This window comes from Prionailurus viverrinus, chromosome A2, assembly GCF_022837055.1.
Source record: "Prionailurus viverrinus isolate Anna chromosome A2, UM_Priviv_1.0, whole genome shotgun sequence".
In the NCBI taxonomy this organism is placed as follows: Eukaryota; Metazoa; Chordata; class Mammalia; order Carnivora; family Felidae; genus Prionailurus; species Prionailurus viverrinus.
In genome coordinates, this window is record NC_062562.1 from 20,584,041 (window position 1) to 20,603,118 (window position 19,078).

A 19,078-nucleotide genomic window follows, 5' to 3' on the forward strand; every position below is an offset into this window, starting at 1 on the left:
CCGACGCCCGCCGCCGAGCCCCGCCCCGCGCGCCTGGCCCGACCGGCGCGTCCCCACGGCTGGGGCGGGGCCTCCGCTGCTGCTCCCGCCCGCCGGGGCCCACACAAAGGCCCGGCAGCCGGCCGAGTGGGAGCGGCCCCACCCGCCCCGGGCCCGGCCTTACCCAGCCGCTTCGCCGTCTGCAGCCCCGGCCGCGGTCGCCGACCGCCACGCCCCGCCCCGTGGCCGCCACGGCTGCTGCTATTGCTCCTCCGGCTGCGGCCGCTGCCGTCGCTCCAGCACCCGCCGCCCTCACCACCCTCACCCCTCCCGGTGCCGCCGCAAAACCAGTCCCGCGGCCGCCAAGCGAACCCGGCTCCGCACGACACTGCGTGCGCGCGCACGCGGGCGGACGGCGGCGCTGTTTACGGCGGTAGCGTCAGTGCGTGTTGCTCGCGCTTGTCCGCAGTTCACACGTGGCTGTGTCGGAGGCGCGTTGTAGCTTCTGCCGCTGCTGCCTTTCCTACTACCAGGATGAAGCGACCGAGTGAGTGGGGTCGGGAAGCGGGTATGGAGGGGCATCTGTCTCTCTTGGCCGATGCACCACCAGGGCGCTCTTCTGCGGGAATGGGAGAGCCTGCGGGTAGGCCGTCGCGCTGGTCCCTGGTAGTAGAACCAAGAGCGGGAAGGCCCCACGTTAACCGTGGGCCTGTTCTTTTGTACGAAACGAAGACAAAAGTGGAGACTAGGCAAGGAAACTGAGTCTGAACCATGTTTCGGGCCCGGCGTTTTCCCTTCCATGACCACGTTCAGTCTGGCCCTGGTGAGGTCCGAGAGCCGCCTCTGAAACCCACTGTTTGCTCCTAACTTGTAATTCATGGTGTTTGACCAGAAGTGGCTGCTGTTTGGGGTCTCATGTGCTCCTGTGCGCAACCCGTCTATATGAGAAGAGTGGGAGCAAGGAAGCTGGGCTCTGCTCCGGACCTGTTGAGTCTACTTCTCTGGGATTTTAGAGTGGTGTATGTTTATTATCCGCCACATATGATACTTAAATTAAGTTTGAGAGTTAATTAACTACTTAATAGGAAAAGGGATATGATTCTAGAGCACAGTCACTAAAAACGAAACAAATTGATCATTTGTGTCTAATCCTTTTGTGACCGGTGTCTTTGTAGAGTTAAAGAAAGCAAGTAAACGCATGACCTGCCATAAGCGGTATAAAATCCAAAAAAAGGTAAGTCCAGTGCTTAGGAGAACTGTATTAAATATAATCCTAACGTGATTTCTGCTCCACCTCTCCTCCACTAGGAGGTCTGGATTAATAGGATTTCACCTCATGAAACTGAAGTTAAATAGACTGTCCATGGGTACAAGTTCTTAGGCATCAGGAATATGGCTGTGGGAAAGTGCAGTAATTTGGTGATAAGAAAGTCTGTAAACTCTGATCAGTATGTTAACCCTTGCAGAGAATCTTTTGGTGACATTTTTCTTTTTTGCTACAGCTTTTCTAGGTTATTTTACAGGCATAATTAACTTTAGCCAGATTGGCTAGTAAATTTCATAAACTAATAAAAATTTTTATTATGATAGGTTCGAGAGCACCATCGAAAATTGAGGAAGGAGGCCAAAAAACAGGGTCGCAAAAAGCCTAGAAAAGACCCAGGAGTTCCAAACAGTGCTCCCTTTAAAGAGGCTCTTCTTCGGGAAGCTGAGCTAAGGAAACAGCGAGTAAGATATGTTAGCTGAAACTTTGAACAAGTGATGTGTGGGTATGTGTATTTTTTGAAAGTAAAGTAATGCCAAGTTGCTTTGGCTCACCCTTTTCTCTTATGACTTGGATACAGCTTGAAGAACTAAAACAGCAGCAGAAACTCGATAGGCAGAAAGAACAGGAAAAGAAAAGGAAACTTGAAACTAACCCTGGTGTTAAGGCATCTAACTTGGAACCTGTGAACGAGGTATGATCAAGTGTCTTTGTGAATGAGAGTTTTATTGTAGGAGCAAAAGTACAGACTTAGGGCAGGGGCTGTTGTACCTCCTGGGCAGAAAAAGACCATTCTCACTCCGTTTTACCTATAGAAATAACAATTGCAGTGCTCCTAATTAGCCATGGAAAGTGGAGAAGGACGTTACAACTGAACTGCTAATTTTGTGTTTTTCCTTTGTTTTTTTATCTTGTAGGAATTTGGGCAGCGTAAAGCTAAGAACAAAGCCAAGGCAGGCAAACAGAATCCAAAGAAGTTGTATTGTCAGGAACTTAAAAAGGTATTTTAGTCTAGGCTAGTGTGTAAAAATGATAATGAGGTTGGAAAAGACTAGAGTCATTCTTTTTTCCTGCTACCAACCCTGAAAAGGTGGAAGTGGAATTGACTTGAGCTAGAAAAATTTTTCAGAAAGTTGGCTTATCCTATTTGTTTATTGTGGCTTATTCTATTTAGAGCCTTTTCTGTTTAGTTAAAGGAAATATTCTTGTGTTTTAAATTTTTTGCACAGGAACAGTTTCCTATGAGCATGATTTACAAAAGTGGTACTTTGTGTTAAAGTAACATGATGATATAGAACATTTTAAAATAGAGTAAAACATGGGGTGCTTAGGTGACTCATTCAGTTAAGCATCCATGGTTGTTTCAGCTCAGGTCATGATCTCATGGTTCGTGCGATCGAGTCCCACATCCATGCTGTTAGCATGGAGCCTGCTTAGGATTTTCTCTCTCCCTCTCTCTCTGCCCCTCCCCCAACATGTGGGCACTTGCACTCTCAAAAATAAAACTTAATAGAGAAAAATACATTATAGCAAGCAGTGTGGAAAAAGTCTCTAAAATACTCTTGTTGGAAGTAGTGTGTGACCTCCTAAGTGAAGGAGGTCAAGGGAGTGTCTTGGCATAGCTGCTCCCCAGAACTCCCATCCCCAATGCCCGTTTTCCTAGCTCACTCCCCTCTGTAAATAGAACATGACTGTTGCTCAGCAGTCTTGGCAGGGCCACAGGGGCCTATCAAACTACATAATTCACTATGGGAGGGTAATATGTTCAAGACAGTGGGGTATTTCCACTTTGATGAGAGACCAGAGGCTGCCAAGCAAACTTGTGTTTCACTTTCCTATGAGAAATGATATGTGAACATCCTTCATGCCAAAGTGAAGACAAAAGATCCAACTTCGAGTTGCAAAGTGGAAAACGCCAGTATACTTGTATGGAGGGTGTTGCTAGAGTAAGGGATGCTCCTCTGATAGTTTCTGCTTTGACAGGTGATTGAAGCCTCAGATGTTGTGCTGGAGGTGTTGGATGCCAGAGATCCTCTTGGTTGCAGGTGTCCCCAGGTAGAAGAGGCCATTGTCCAGGGTGGACAGAAAAAGCTGGTACTTGTATTAAACAAATCAGGTGAGCAAAAGGGATGTTTTATGTTCCATATGCACTAGTGAGGTATGAGGAAAACATGTGAGCAGTCTGATTTTTACTGAAGACTGTTAAGATCCAACTCTGATCTCAGTAAAGCCAGTGCATATGGTCTTGTTGCCAAAGACAGTGCTGGGCAATGGGGTGGAGGTATTTTCTGTAAGAGATCAATTGGTTTCAACTTTCTTTTTGACATTCATTACTTAGCACTTTGTCTTATTCAAGAGTGTAAGCTTCTGTACATAGCTTACTGTGCAGTATATTTCACATAGGAAGAGATGGCAGTATGACAGTGTTTATGTGAAGTGCAGGTACGTACGGGTTTGAGCATCAGGGCCAGGAAAACCCAGAACAGAGACTTGGGAAGCAGAAAGTAATATTGGGATCCACAGTTACTGCTGGGGCCAGTAAACATGGTTGATATGTGAGAGTAAATTTTGGAAACATAGCCCTAGAGTTGTAGGGTAATGATCTACAGGTTGACTTAATTCTGAAAGGGTGAGTAGTACAGAGGAGAATTGAAGAAATACAGAGGTATAGATACCAAAATCTGTTGAGATAAGGGCAACATAGTGGGGAGCTTACCCTCTCCCCATCTTCCACTTAAATCTTTTGAAAAAACTGAAGAGACAAACCAGAGTGAAATCCAGCTTATCAGATAGTGCATGTTCCTATCAACAAAATTACCAAATTGAGAGTATGTGTCTTATTCCTAATTCCTATTAGATTTGGTACCAAAGGAGAATTTGGAAAACTGGCTAAATTATTTGAAGAAGGAATTACCAACAGTGGTGTTCAGAGCCTCAACAAATCTGAAGGACAAGGGCAAGATAATCAAGGTACTCTTCACTGTTAGTGGTGGGAAGTATGGTTCTTTCAGATTTTGGATGGCTGAAATATGATGAGTGTACAAAATCTTGATTAAAAAATGAGAACTCATAAGATCCAACTCTGATTTCATCCAGAGATAATCTGAAAGATAATAGTGTGATTTTAATAGCTGGGTTCTGGAACCAGATTGCTTGGGTTTTATCTGGTGAGTTATCAGAAGTAAACTTAACTTGGAATTTTATTTAGCATTTGAAGTTAAAGAAGAGAGCTCCATTCAAAAATGAAGTCTGTGTTGGGAAAGAAGGCCTTTGGAAGCTTCTTAGAAGTTTTCAGGAGACTTACGGCAAAGCCATTCGGGTTGGAGTAATTGGTGAGTTTCAGTTCAACACATCTTACGTATTATCTTTTAAGTGCCAAGAATTTTTCCATGTTAACTGTGTGGGGTTGGTGCTTAATAAAGGGCTTGTTCAAACATTAGCTTCTTGCCCATTTCAGATACACACAAAGAAACGTTAATTGCTGCCTATTTCAGTCTTTTGCCAGATGTGCACTGTAGGAAGTTGGCTTCTGAAAGCTCCCTAGTTTATTTGAATTAATCCTCCTACCCTTGATTTCTTGTGCAAGAAATGAAGATGCTAAGATTCGTCTTAGTGTTGAAATGAAGACACTCAGATCCAACTCTGATCTTGCTCTAAACATCAGGCAAACCTAAAATAAGGCAGTGGAAATTTGGTAATTACCAATTACATAATGCCTTTTGTTCTGTGGATTTCCCATTTGTAGGTTTCCCAAATGTGGGGAAAAGCAGCATCATCAACAGCTTGAAACAAGAACGGATATGTAATGTTGGTGTATCCATGGGGCTGACAAGGTAAAAATGAGTTCTTACATAATTATAATATTTTATCATAGATGAGTCAATATTTTGTTTTCAATAGCTTAAGGAAGACCATTCTCTCTTTAGAGGTGTCCGTGAAAGGAACAGGGTTAGGTTAGTGCTAGGTTTAGGGAAGAATGGATTCGAGTGGAATAGCTCACATCTAGTTTGAAAGACAACCAAATAGATTGAGGGGAGGGGAAATCTTTATGGCAGAGGAAACAGCTTGCATTTAGGCCAACATATAGGCTATAACGTAGTGTTTCTTTTTAGAAGTAGATGGAGCACCGTTAGGGTTTCAGATAAAACACGAAGCAAATGATGATAAACTGGATCTGACAGACTGTGTGCTGAGTTTGTTCAATCCAACCCTGAGCTTCGTGTTGTCTCTCATCCTTCAGGTAAACCAGTGCTCCCATCAGTTACCATCCCTCTTGTTCTAGGTGCATGCAGGTTGTCACCTTGGACAAACAGATCACAGTCATAGACAGTCCAAGCTGCATCGTGTCTCCGCTTAACTCTGCCAGCACACTTGCTCTAAGGAGTCCAGCGAGTATTGAAATGGTGAAACCAGTAGAGGCCGCTAGCGCCATCTTGTCCCAGGCTGATGCTCGACAGGTATAAGAACCTCTTCCCTTGAGCTCCGTTTTCTCTTTCATCATAAGCATTTAAGTGGGAGATTTTTCAAGGCTTTTTACACTGTATCAGATAAATGACATTTTCAGTTTTCCTTTTTTTTTTTTTTAAGGTAGTACTGAAATTTACTGTCCCAGACTTTAAGAATCATCTGGAATTTTTTACATTGCTTGCTCAGAGAAGAGGACTGCACCAAAAAGGTGGAAGCCCAAATGTAGAAGGTGCAGCCAAACTGATGTGGTCTGAGTGGACAGGGTAAGACTCCTTTCTCTTGGCATTTTGAGGACCACATGAATGAAGACCACTGGTTTTTGACAAATCTTGTTTTTAATACTAGTGCCTCCTTAGGTTACTATTGCCATCCCCCTACATCCTGGACTCCCTCTCCACATTTTAATGAGGGCATCATGACAGACATGAAACAGGGCTTTAATCTGGAAGAATTGGAAAAGAACAATGCACACAGCATACACAGTAAGCAAGGCTTGTGTTTGCTCTCTTCATTGGCTGACAGGGCAGTAAAAGGTCTCTGGTTACATGGGCTATGTTCCTTCCCTAGGCATCAGGGGCCCTCGTTCAGCCAGGAGCATCCTTTTCCAGTCTTCAGGTCTAACAAATGGAATAATAGAAGAAAAGGACATTCCTGAAGAACTGCCAAGACAGAAAGAGAAACAGCAGGAGGAGGAGGAGGACCACAACGACCTTGACAGTGACCAGGAAAGTGTTGATGAAGAAGCTGATGTAAGTATGTTGCACACAAGTTGCTTAAGCTTGAGTGCATTTTTTATCATTAATAATGTTTAACAAATGGGAAAGGGATGAAAGTAGAAATTAAACAGTTCATGATAGACAACAACAAAAAAAAAACAACCAAGAAAAAAACCTAAGATTTAGTATTTAAGGTTTGCAATCATTAGTCTTAATTTTGTGTGTCTCGTTACAAGTACCTTCAGAGTCTTTCCAGATGTGCAGTTAGTTAGATTGAGCAGACAAGTGTTACTAATCTTGCACTGTTTCTTTGTCCCACAGGAAGAGAGCTTAGCCATGGTCCCGGCAGAAGAGACGTGGGCACTGCCTGAGGAGTCTCAAGCAGGTGGGTTGGTGGAGGGATTTACCAATAACAAAGCGGCATGGTATGGAATTTTAACCTTAACTTTTCTTTTCTCCAATATAGATGAGTCAGCACAATCTTACATCTCAGATAAAATGACTGAAGAGGAAGATGATGCTTATGACTTCAGTACAGACTATGTGTAACAACCTTGTCTTTTTAGAAGGTGTTTGTTGGGTTTTGTGGTTTGTTTTTTTCGTTTTTTTTTTTTTTTTTTTTACATTTTGAGCAGACTGCTGAGCTGTTCTATTGTGTGTGATGTATAGTTTGTTGCTGTATGCCATGAGCTGTGTAAATTTTGTAAATATATATCATGGTACACTCATTCTTTAAAAATGAGGCAATTATAAAGTGTCTGAATTCTATAGCAGCACCGCTCTCTTAACAACTGGGTAGAAGTATACTTAATCACCTGGAAGCAAACCATCAGACACCTATTGAAAAATGTAGGTTTCACTTTATTAACAGATCAGACCACAGGTTAATATTACAAAATTAAAACCAAGCAGTAGTGTTGAACTAGCCGTACCATCCCTGTCAGTCCTTCAGTATGGCAGTAAGCAAACATTTGGTAAGGCAGATGGAGACATTTATAGCCTATCTGGGAAGCTGACTGCTAAACAGGGTAGTTCATCCTCTTTACCCAGCTGAAATGTCCCTCTTTCCATGGGTTGCTGCAGATAGGCATTGAAGCCTTGCAACTGTTAATTCCCACACATACTGTCTTCCAGGATTTCCTGAGAAATGCTTATAGCATAAATTATGTTTTATTTTGTATTTGAGATCTCCATATGTCTTCGGATCAGGCTGAATTTGCCTGTGGGGTCTGGAATATACCATTTTTCCCAGACATCAGAATAGGAAGCAGTTCTTCCCCATGGCTTAAAGTGACCATTCCAATGAAGTAACTTGGCAGCCTTTACAAACTGGGGTGAATATCGTTTTCCAGCACTGGAACCTTACATTGAGAAAAAAAGAGCCAAATGATTGTACCTAGTACTAGTCAGAAATAAGAATGCTACATCAAACTCCAGAAAACTTAAAGGGAACTGGATATATCCCATCCCTGAGGAAAGACACTTAAATTCTTTATTAGTTAGGCCTTTGGTTAATTTTTTCAACTTACCAAGGTGGCGGACATTCCACATGGGGTCAATTGTAGAGTGCTGTTGATAAAATACGATCAACAGAGGTGGTGTTGTGGTGCTGCCAGCCAGTGTTCTGCTGTACAGTCCCTCTCTTGGGGGGACAAATGACAAATGTAAACTGTTAGTGGAGAATCCTTAAAAATTCCTCTTAAACAAGACCACCCAGGTTGAAATAAGCATCTTTACAGCATGGTCAGCTATATATACTTACTCTACATTGAGTTTCATCCATTTTTCCAGCTGGTTGGTTATATTCTGTCTTTTCCATTCTGTCAAGTTTGCAACAAAAACTCCAGGATTAAATGAGCAGGTGCTGGCTTTCATGGACAGTTTACGAATTCTTTCTTTTTTATAGTCAAGATAGCCAATGTAATTATACTAAAACACAAATGGGATATATAGTAGGTTTATTGCTTCAAACAGAATAGATGTAACTGATAGCCAGTTTAAAAAAAAAAAAAACCTGCTTATTAAACTACTCAGATTATTAGCAAAGGGGCTCTGTGTAAAGCAATGAAAAGTGACATTTGGGGGATGCCTGGGTGGCTTGGTCAGTTAAGCATCCAACTCTTGATCTTGGTTCAGGTCATACGGAGCCTGCTTGGGATGCTCTCTCTCTCTCTCTCCCTGCCCTTCCTGCACACATGTGCCCATGCTCTCTCTTCCCCCTCTCCAATAAACATTTTTAACAAAACAGTGACATTTTGGATTCCAAATTAACAATAGGAACCTAGAATAAACATACTAAGCCAGATGTTCAAGGAGAAACAGGTTGTTAAAATCATGAACCAATCCACAGAAAAGCGGCCTTGAATTTGGGGATGAACTGGGGAATGGAAAATGTAGCAAAAGTAAAGGGCCCCTTGATTTTGCTGCCTCTCCCCATTACCCTGCAGTATAGAGAGTGGCGTGTCTATGTAAGATCTTGAATAAGTACTTTACCTGGTTCCCTGCTCCACGGATGACAACTTTGGTAGAGGCTGAGTCACAATCTTCTGAAAATGCAGCTGCATGCCCTGGCTTCAGTGGTGTATTGTAAAGGGTAAGAATATCCCCTGAAACAGACAAGGTGTAAGATTTAGATTTACTTTTTTTTTTCTTTTAAGATTTACACTTTGAGTTGCCTCAAGATGCCCATTCCTCCCACTTAGGATGACCTTTTATAAGATACCATAAATAAAACAATTGCTACCACCCACACTCTGGATAGAGAACAGCACTAATGGTGACAGTCTTTGGTACCTTGCACAATTACATCATCATCCATATATATGGCCTTCTTTGCACTGGGAACCAGAATTGGCAAGTAGAACCTTGCAAAGGTTAACTGGGAAAGGAAAAAGAAAGAGCCATTGGCACAGGATTCATCAGTGACTATGCCTTTATTAGAAACTCCCAGAGTGCTCTCAGTACCCATGCAGGAGAAGACAGCTAAAGGTCTCAGAACTGCTCAACCTTGATCCCCAGGGAACCATACCCAGTTACCCAAGTATTCCAGTCACTTCCTAACACAGTGGACTCCTGAAGAACTTGGGGTTTAGGGGCACTGGCCCCCTGCACAAAAATCCACATACAACTTTTGACTCTCCCAAAACTTAATAGCCTACTTGTTGACCTTACCTATAACAGTCCATACATCTGGTATACATACTATATGCTGTATTAGAATAACGTAAGCTAGGGAAAAATGTTAAAATCGTAAGAACGTTTATAGTACTGTATCGAAAAAAAACCTGCATATAGGTGGACACATGCAGTTCAAACCTGTGTTCGAGTCCACCAAACTCCAAGTACAAACAAGGATGTATGGAACTCACTGGTTTTATGGATTCCCCCTGGTCAGGATCCTCCTTGACTTTCCCTTCCAAAAGTTTAGTGTCAAAATCCACAATTTTGTACCTGATGCTTTTCAAGGTACTGCTGCTGAGCCAGGACCTGATGAAAATAAAAGCACCAAATTTGTTTTAAATAACCGTGTCCTTGGGGCGCCTGGGTGGCTCAGTCGGTTAAGCATCCAACTTTGGCTCAGGTCATGATCTTGCGGTTGATGGGTTCAAGCCCCACATTGGGCTCCGTGCTCACAGCTCGGAGCCTGGCGCCTGCTTTGGATTCTGCGTGTGTGTGTCTCTCTCTCTGCCCCTCCCCTACTTGCACTCTCTCTCTCAAAAATAGATAAACATTAAAGAAAAACTTTTAAATAACCATGTCCCCAGGAACTCCTGGGTGGCTCAGTCAGTTAAGTGTCCAACTTCAGCTCAGGTCACAATCTCACGTCATGGTTCGTTAGGTGTGCTAAGAGCTCAGAGCTTGGAGCCCACTTCAGATTCTGTGTCTCCCTCACTTTCTGCCCCTCCTGCACATGTGTGCACGCGTGCTCTTTCAAAAATAAACAAAAAAATTTTTTAAATAAGTAACTATGTCCCCAAACTACAGCCTTCTCTGTCTTCCAATGAGGGCATAATGTAGTTTAAGAGAAACCCTGGGGACCATATAGATGTCTTCAAGCCTCTTCTACGAGCCTTGGTTTCCTCATCTAAGTGAAGGTATGCCCATCAAACTCCCTGCCTGAACCAAGATTCTGTGGTGATGGAGAGTGCTCCCACCAGGCTCACATTCAGGGTCAGTGCTGGAGAGAAACCGGTTGGGAACATCCCATCATCACACGGACCAATCAACTCTTGTTTCTCCAAATACGTGGTGAAGAAAATAAGTCAAAATATGATGGCAGTGAAAGCTAATTGTTGATAAAACTGGTAGCCTGTTCTTTTAGACTCATTAATTCACTGTAATGACTAAGTAATTCCTCCACCAGTGTCTAAGGTACTATCTCTAAGAAAGTCTGTGTTCTGTAAATGACTGCACATTTTTCCTGTAGTCTCTGCTAGTGCGTTATTTCTACATTATTTTAGATGGTTTTGGAGTTTTTATTTACTTTTTTAAAGTTTATTTTTGAGACTGAGAGAGACAGAGCATGAGCAAGGGAGGGGCAGAGAGAGAGAGGGAGACCCAAAATCTAAAGCAGGCTCCAGGCTCTGAGCTGTTAGCACAGAGCCGGAGGCAGGGCTTGAACCCACGAGCCACGAGATTGTGACCTGAGCCAAAGTCAGACGCTCAACAAACTGAGCCACCCAAGCGCCCCTTGGAGTCCTTAAAATATAGGAAAAATAACAACTTTCACAAACTAAACAGGAACCATGGAGAAAGTCACAAGGACAGAAATGTTTTAGAACAGTGACAACTGTTAGCCTATTAAATAAGATGTTTTCTTTGAATATCATAAATCTGAATTCAGAGCATTTTCAAGATCTGGATGACTTTATCAGATTAGGATTCTTTGATTAATCACAATTACAGTAAGGAACGTTTACTATTATGTTCTTAATGTTTTTTTATATATTCTCATTTTCAACACAATAATCCTCTAAGTTGGACATTTTCACCCCATACTTAGAGATGAGGAAATGGGCTCCCAGGGGTTAAGTAATTCTCCCCAATCACTGGGCCAGGATCCGGATTCTCATCTATATGCTCACTTCACCACACCACCTTGCCATCGTTCCCCCAGACCATCCCACTCTAGAACTAACTACTCAGGGTGTGTCCATGAGATAAGGAACTTGTAACAGAATGTAAATCAACATATTGCTCCTTCACTGAGAAATTATTACTAAAAAAAAACCCTTGATTTAATAATGTGTGTGTGACTAAATTAATTTACATCTTGGTACAAATTCCTTATATTCTTTCTCCTACCACAGGGATGTGTTTATGATACAATCACATGGAAAAACCTCTCATGTGCAGTTTTTATGTGGTATGATCTCAATTGTATAGAAGAAGTATACACATATGGAAAAAAACATTCCTGGATTGGCAGCTGGCCTGTTCTAGAGCATCCTCTAGAAGCAGAATCACCAGGCAAGCAGAGCTCACCGGAGATGGTCTGCTGTACCATTGAGCGTAACAATGTAAAACATCACATTGGAGCGAGTGTTGTGCTGAATGCTGTTTATGGCTGCGATGGCCCCCCCGAGCCTATCTTCAGATGCAGCGATGACCACAGGAATCTCCTCTTGTCTCCCGTCTACAGCTTGTCGGGGAACATTTGGGACAAAGTCTATGGGCTGAAACCCCACAATTCCTGAATCTGCAAAGAACACACACAAGGAAAGTATTGTGATACAAAACCTCATAAGCTCTTGATCTAGAGCCCAAGACATGATAAGAGGTAAGGTGAGGATTATACTTACTTCATTCTCCCCCCATTACAACATGAGGCATATAGCCCAGAAGCTCTGTGTTTTCCTATGTGTGACAAGGCTTTTGGAAAAGTAGAAACATTAAAAAAAATATTGGTGGACTGAATTCTGATACATTACTGGTGGGAATACAATAGAATCTTTCCAGAATGGCTTTTTAGCAATTTGTATCAAGAATCTTAAACAGGTACATGATCTCTGACCCAGTAATTCCCCTTGCCTCTCTTAAGTACAAATCTGAGAGGTAATCCAAAGTCACAAGTGTGTTTATAATTGTGAAAACCTAGAAACCGACTAAACCATTTTTTTTCAAACCATGAACTATGTCCCATAAATAGGCATGAAATCAATTTAGTGGGTCACAATCAGAATTTGAGTAGAAAAGCAATTCCTGAATTGGAACAGAGCACCAAATCAGAAAAGTATCAGACCACACACCACACACAGCAATTCTAAGTACTGTTTTGTAAACGTTCCTTTTTGCCTTTTACAATATATATTCATTCATTTACATTCATTGGACACTGAGCATCTAATATGTGCTAGGCATTGGGGTCATAGCCATAAGTAAAACACAAGTCTCTACCACCATGAAGGGTAGATGGACAATAAGCAAATACACATGTATATTTGGGTGCTATCTATAACATGTTTCTTATTGTGGGGATGCCATCAAAAAAAGGCTGAGTCACATTGTTCCAAGACTATTTTTCCTGTGGAAAACAAACTATGTGGCATTAAAATTATATATGAAGAATATCTACCATCACGGTGACTTGCTTCAGATATAATCACATGGAAAAACAGGTCATTGCAGTTCATATATTACATAATCTCATGACAGAAAAAATACATACACAGAAAAAAAAAAGGCAGGAAGGTACTAAGCCAAAATTTTAGTAATAGCTGTATCTAGGCAATGAAATAATTTTCAATGAAAATTTATTGAGCACCTCCTGTGTACTAGCCATCATCCAACTACATAGGAGATAAAGCAGTGAACAAAGTATTCTCGTGGAGCCTGAATGCTGTTTTCCTTTTTCTAAATGTTCCCACCAAGAGCATACATTATGCATACATTATACATATCATACTTACTTGCTTAATGTATGTTGTATGTACATATGTAAATACATACTGTTATTTCAGAGCACTCTGTGAAGGTCAGGCAAAAACTATTCATCTTTTCTTGTTCTGGTCAACTAGGGTGGGTAGCAACAGCAAAATGATTTTTGACAAACATCCTGAAACCTCCCAATATTGCAGTAGAGCAATGGAATTATGCAATAAAGTGATTTTTTACATCAGTTAATAAGGCTTTCTGGTTTTGTTTTACTACTATGGTCCCAGTACTACTGTTCCACACGTTAAAGGAAAGAACAGATGAAGGAAAGGAGCCCAATGACACCAGTAAACAGGGCAGGCATCAAGTAGAAGCTTCACATACCTGTCCCCACCTTCTGAAGCCCTCCCCTGCTGCAAGGAGCAGACAGTTCCCCTAAGGCCTCTGCTTTGGTGAAAAGGGGTCTGCGGTAAGATCAAACCTTTAGCAAATCTCCACAACAGGGAGGTGGGGGTGGGGCTATAAGAACACAAGGAGCACCACTACCTTTTCCTAGCAGCTTTTGTAAGGACAAGAAGAAAACTTTATCTTCCTTTAGCCTAGTGTTATAACTTTTAGGATGTGGGACACAGGGAACCCTGGGTCCTCAACAAATGCCAAAACATTAGTAAGGGTTCCCATACCTGAAACCTCATTCCTTAGCAAACTGCTCAGGCCGAGAAAGTTATGGTGCAAAACCAGTAGGAAGAGAACAACCACCAGGACCAGGACGATGATGTTTACTGAAACAAAGAGGAAAAGCCTGCATTACATCTCTTTACCTTTTGAGCAGCTATAAAAACAAGAAAATTTGTAGAAAGAGCATACCTTTACGGAATGACATCTTTCTCTTCTGTCTTATATAAATATTAGTTTTTAACCCTACAAAACAAAAACAAGCCCCCAAAGTCAGCAGGTACATGAGAATGGCCATCGAAATGCCTCAGCATTTTATTTAGGTAGAAACAAGAAATGCATACAAGTATTTTCTGCCAGAAGCTCATTCTGAATTAATAGTCTCCAAGAACCCAGTTTGGGATCTGAATTTTATATAGTTGTCATGATAATAAAATACTTGCAAATAACCTGGGAGAAATAGATAGCCTTCTATGTTAAATGTCACCAGATGAAAAGCAAAATAAATTCTACCAAGAGGACTACTTGAGGTCTAACCACTATGGAAATGTTCTCCAGGTGAAATTTCTAGTTAAATTAGACATGGACTCTGTTGTCTATAGCCTGAGGTCGGCCTCACTGGCACAAAACGTCCCTGTTCTGAGTTGTATCCCATTCAGCTTTAACTGGAATTAAAGAGAAAAAATTTTCCAACTTCATTTAAAACAAAATTTCATTTAAAGAGAAATTCATTTAAAGAAACATAATTACAAAAATGCACAAAACCCAATTTTGCCGTCAAAATTTGAGACTGCTGTTCTCAAAAATTAAAAATCCCCTAAAAGAAAAATGAGCTTCTTTCCAGGGTTTCATTTCTGTTGGTTAACTACTCATCTCTTCCTAAAGTGGTGTCCAATACTGTCACTCTGCCTGTGGCTTGTGCTCCTCAGCTCATCTGATGCCTTCACTTAAAAAAAGATTAATAGCCTGGCTGGCTCTGTCAGAAGAGCATGGGGTTGTGAGTTCAAGCCCTGCAATGAGTGTAAAGATTAGTTAAAAAATAAATAAAAAAGAAAACTGTAAAATAATAATAATGATCATTCAATGAAAATGAGATTGTGTGTGGAACAAAATTAAATGATGAGATTTCTACAACAATCTCTGGGTAACGTTTCCTTATAAAAACAGGTTTATGCAACCAGGGTATTATAATCCTACCTTTGAGACATTTACCATTTTCTACTTCATCTTCCCCCTTGGAAGCATCTAACATTTACATAAGGCTACTAACTTCACAACGCACCCTGAATTATAGCATATTTCTACATCAAAGTAGTGGTGCCTGGGTGGCTCAATTGGTTAAGCATCTGACTTCAGCTCAGGTCATGATCTTACAGCTCATGGGGGTTCAAGCCCCATGTCGGGCTCTGTGCTGACAGCTCAGAGCCTGGATCCTGCTTTGGATTCTGTGTCTCCCTCTCTCTCTGCCCCTCCTCCACTTGCACTCTGTCTCTCAAAAATGAATAAACATTAAAAAAAAATTTTTTTAAGACAAAAAATTTAAATAATTAAATAAAAGTAAGTTTGAATTAATTTCATCTTAAGTGTGTGCCTATCAGGCACTTGATTTCTCAAGACCTTTGAAAAAAAGAGAAAAAAAAGAAATCTATTGAAGGGTTGTTTTAAGAACTGAGAATCACAGATTAGACTACAAACTGGGGAGAAAATAATTCAGACTCCCAAAGAACAATCTAAAATACATACACACACACTCTCTCCCTCTCTCCCATTTCTTTCTAGAGCAGTATATATAAAGTACATTATACCAGTGAACTTCTCTAAAGAATGCACATCATTATATACACTGTGTGCTTTTCACATGGTGGGCTGAGCCTTACCTACAGAAACTGGTTGACCAGGAGCCCGCAGACAAAACTCTAACATCTGCCTGCTTGGAGCCAATTTCCACCACAAATAAAGAGAACTATCTCACTCGAATAAATCCCATTTAACTTAATGATACAAGGGACAGTGTTTTAGCTCAACAACGTCCAGTAAGTTACTTACAGAGAGTATGTGGATTGAGAGGTAATTAGCTAGACACAAGAAAATCACAATCCTGACAGGTACTTGATGTACTTAAACTACCATGGCAGAAACCATTTGCTTCTAAAACTTCCACAGTTATTTCTCTGCAAAATGCCAATTATTATGCAGTATGTCTGATCCATATTTTCTTTCCTATTGCTACTCCTTGTAATGAAACTCACTGATGTGGTTAGAAAGAATTCTCAAAACCTCATGTACTTGTAACAGTACACAGCTAAGAACAATTTGATCAGCAATATTCAATTTTTCACTAGGGTAGTTAATATTTTGTTTAGAAATTACAAAACCTTCACATTCCCAAATCACTCACAAAACACACACACACAAACAGGACAGGTGTATCCAAAAAATATGGCTGAAGAAACCTTAGAAAGAATACCATTTTTTTTTAACTTGCTAGTTACCGGCATTAGCACCCATTCTCGGCAGATGTACCCACCTTTTCTGCTCTCCCTCTTGTTAATATGTAGTCCCAAGAAAGGTCATTCCACTTACGCTCTGTAAGCTAATCTCTACTTGTTTCCTTGGCGCAACATCAGCAAACTCACTCTCTGCTGGATCACACCCATCAGCATATTATCATGCTCTTGTATCTTATCAGTTAATTAATTAAAAAAAAAAAAAAAGACACCACTCCCCTCACCCAGTTGATCCACGGACCCATTTTTCTGTTCCCCTCACTCTAAATGCTTGAAAAAATTTTACCTCTAGCTCTACTTCCTCATCCTCTTCTTTTAGCCTCCTCCAGGCCAGACTTCTGTCCCTACTGTTCCATTCAAACTCATCTTGTTGAGGTCACCAAAGCCCAAGGTCATTTTTTAAAATGTTTATTTTGAGAGAGAGAAAGAGAGGGAGGGGCAGAAAGAGAGAGAAAATCCCAAGCAAACTCCACATCCAGCGAGGAGCCCAATACGGAACTCAATCTCACAACTGTATCTCAGGCCAAGGTCATCTTTCTATCCTGTTATCCATCCCCTCAGAGGCCATCAGGAAAGTTCAGCACATCCCCTCCTCAATTATGAAATCCTCTCATTTATTTTTTTTTTTAATGTTTATTTTTGAGAGATAGAGCATGAGCAGGGGAGGGGCAGAGAGGGAGGGAGACACAGAATCTGAAGCAGGGTACAGGCTCTGAGCTGTCAGCACAGAGCCCAATACAGGGGCTCGAACTCAGGAATGGTGAGATCATGACCAGAGCCCAAGTTGCACACTTAACCAACTGAGCTACCCAGGTGCCCTTCATTTCTTTGTTTCTTTATATCTGTCTTCTGGGCCTAGAATGTGAGCCCTAATGAGAACAGAGACCCCAATGAAACAAAGTGTTTACTGATGCATCCTCACCATCAAAAACCTCCACTGGTAGTGGGCAGGTGATATTTGTTGAATGATCTTGTAAATAGGAGCATTGGTGGTTCTCAGCTCAGAAAGGGAACACAATCTTTGATAATGGTCATGAAAACACATTTCAACATAAGGAACGACATGGATTCCAGCAGATATCTCTCTCAAATGGAACCTCACAAGCAATTTCCTTTTTTCATATCTTCATAGCTCAAATACCGTAATGCCTTTATAGCAACTGACACGTTGTAAAGTGCATTTAAAAAGGAGTAAAACAGGGGTGCCTGGTTGGCTCAGTTGCAGGAGCAAGCGACTCTTGACACCAGGCTGTCAGTCTGAGCCCCATTTTGGGTGTAGAGATTTCCTAAATAAATAAAATTTTTAAAAAGGAAGGGGGAGGGTGTAGCAGAGGGATATGACAATTTCTACATACAACAGAAAGTCTATTAAGTCTCTGCCAGGCTGAAAAGTGGAAAAGCACTAAAGATATACATCCACTTTCTCCTACCTCTTCATCTGGCTAACTCCTACTTGGCTTTCAGGACTCGAGGGAGCCTCTCCTCCCCTCCCCCTGCCCCCTTCAAGATGCAGCTGCCCTGAGCTCCCTCATCTCCTGGCCCTCCCTATCCAAGAATAGAGCTGGCTGTCATTTATTTCTAGGGTTACACCATTGTCTCCCTTGACACACTCTGGGCTCTAGGAAGGTAAGGACCTGAGGTTGGTCACAGCCGTATCCTAGGCCCACTGCGTGGCAGAGAAAAAGGTACGGCGAAATGTGCTGAATGTATGAATGTGGGCGGCAGCCTGCCCGGGGAAAGCTGAGCATCCCACTGTCTGTGACCCTGACACGCAACACAGCATAGAGGCCAGAGAGCCACTTAGGATTCACAGGCCCAGGTTCCCCAGAGAGGTTTCTCTCCCAAGCGTGGGCACCCCATCTCGCTCAGGGGGTAACAAGGGAGGGCCTAAGTTTTTGAGATAGACACCAGCTTTGAAAGAGAGGCAAAGCGAACCCTTGGCCCCTATAGGGAGGGGCCGGTGCAGCCGGCGAGCTTGTTGGACGGCCAACCTGGGAGACTCTCCGAATTGAGGCCATCTCTCCATTTCGGTGCAAGGGACGGCGGAGGAGGGGGGATCCCCTCTTTGAGAGTATGCCCTTTCTATTGGGCGATGTGGCCTGGGGTACTGCCCTCTAAATTCTAGGGGTCAATATGGCCCCCTTACGCTTAGGGGTGCTAAGGGCGGTGTGACGCTCCGTAGGACCTCCCCACCCTCCAGGCCCAGAGACCCCAGGTTAGGGCCGGGGTAAGCGGGGTAAGCAGCTCGTCTCGGACGCTCCCCGCGGCCGCCCTTACCTGCAGCCAGAGGAGGAGGAGCCACCGTCCGGGGCCCGGCCCGCCCCGCCAGCTCAGCGCCCGCGCGGCAGGCCCGGGGGCCCAGTCCGCCGCCGGGCCGCCCGCCTCCCCTGCACTCCGGACCAAGCCCGCCCGCCTGCTAGCTCCGCGGCCGCGGCGCAGCCCCGACACCTGAAACCCGCCCGCCGCTCCGACCGCGGAATCGTGGCGCCGAACAGGCGCGCCGGGCAGCCCCACCGCCCGGGTCCTCGCAGAGAAAAGCCGGTCGCCATGGAGACGGCGCGCGCTGGCGACCGTTAGGCCGCGGGGGCGCTGGGGAG

The 19,078-nt window shown here is 42.8% G+C and overlaps 3 protein-coding genes and 3 non-coding genes across 31 annotated transcripts in view; 4 read left to right on the forward strand and 2 right to left on the reverse strand.

Moving 5' to 3' along the window:
- PBRM1 (polybromo 1) overlaps positions 1–300 on the reverse strand; it is a 115,720-nt gene extending 115,420 nt beyond the window's left edge. For 20 of the 22 annotated variants that reach the window (XM_047845543.1, XM_047845597.1, XM_047845528.1 and 17 more), the window contains exon 1: positions 164–277. The gene's annotated coding sequence lies outside the window, so the exon portion shown is untranslated. Of the gene's footprint in view, positions 1–163 lie in introns of all 22 variants that reach the window. The other 2 variants (XM_047845471.1, XM_047845500.1) reach the window with 2 other exon arrangements.
- On the forward strand, positions 298–7,176 carry GNL3 (G protein nucleolar 3). Its single transcript, XM_047845756.1, has 15 exons — positions 298–526; positions 1,155–1,213; positions 1,570–1,707; positions 1,824–1,937; positions 2,161–2,244; positions 3,227–3,359; positions 4,101–4,213; positions 4,452–4,575; positions 4,989–5,076; positions 5,526–5,700; positions 5,831–5,973; positions 6,056–6,192; positions 6,278–6,459; positions 6,748–6,811; positions 6,893–7,176. Exons 1-15 carry the CDS (start codon positions 514–516, stop codon positions 6,973–6,975), a joined length of 1,650 nt encoding a protein of 549 aa, XP_047701712.1. The 5' UTR covers positions 298–513; the 3' UTR covers positions 6,976–7,176.
- Positions 3,399–3,475, forward strand: LOC125161402 (small nucleolar RNA SNORD19). Its single transcript, XR_007150605.1, has one exon. It is a non-coding gene; the product is annotated as a small nucleolar RNA SNORD19 (small nucleolar RNA).
- LOC125161411 (small nucleolar RNA SNORD19B) lies at positions 4,260–4,341 on the forward strand. The gene has a single exon (XR_007150614.1). It is a non-coding gene; the product is annotated as a small nucleolar RNA SNORD19B (small nucleolar RNA).
- Positions 5,389–5,467, forward strand: LOC125161403 (small nucleolar RNA SNORD69). The gene has a single exon (XR_007150606.1). It is a non-coding gene; the product is annotated as a small nucleolar RNA SNORD69 (small nucleolar RNA).
- On the reverse strand, positions 6,134–19,048 carry GLT8D1 (glycosyltransferase 8 domain containing 1). 5 transcript variants are annotated; one of them, XM_047845795.1, is made up of 10 exons: positions 18,930–19,048; positions 14,167–14,220; positions 13,983–14,081; positions 11,911–12,124; positions 9,795–9,912; positions 9,220–9,304; positions 8,920–9,032; positions 8,189–8,355; positions 7,956–8,068; positions 7,267–7,787 (listed from the first exon to the last, which is right to left on the reverse strand). In XM_047845795.1, exons 2-10 carry the CDS (start codon positions 14,180–14,182, stop codon positions 7,597–7,599), a joined length of 1,116 nt encoding a protein of 371 aa, XP_047701751.1. In that variant the 5' UTR covers positions 14,183–14,220; positions 18,930–19,048; the 3' UTR covers positions 7,267–7,596. The 5 variants fall into 5 exon arrangements, with proteins under 5 accessions (XP_047701760.1, XP_047701751.1, XP_047701734.1 ...); XM_047845778.1 differs by lacking the exon at positions 18,930–19,048 and adding an exon at positions 18,759–18,888; XM_047845786.1 differs by lacking the exon at positions 18,930–19,048 and adding an exon at positions 17,404–17,622.
- Between the last annotated feature and the right edge of the window lie 30 nt (positions 19,049–19,078).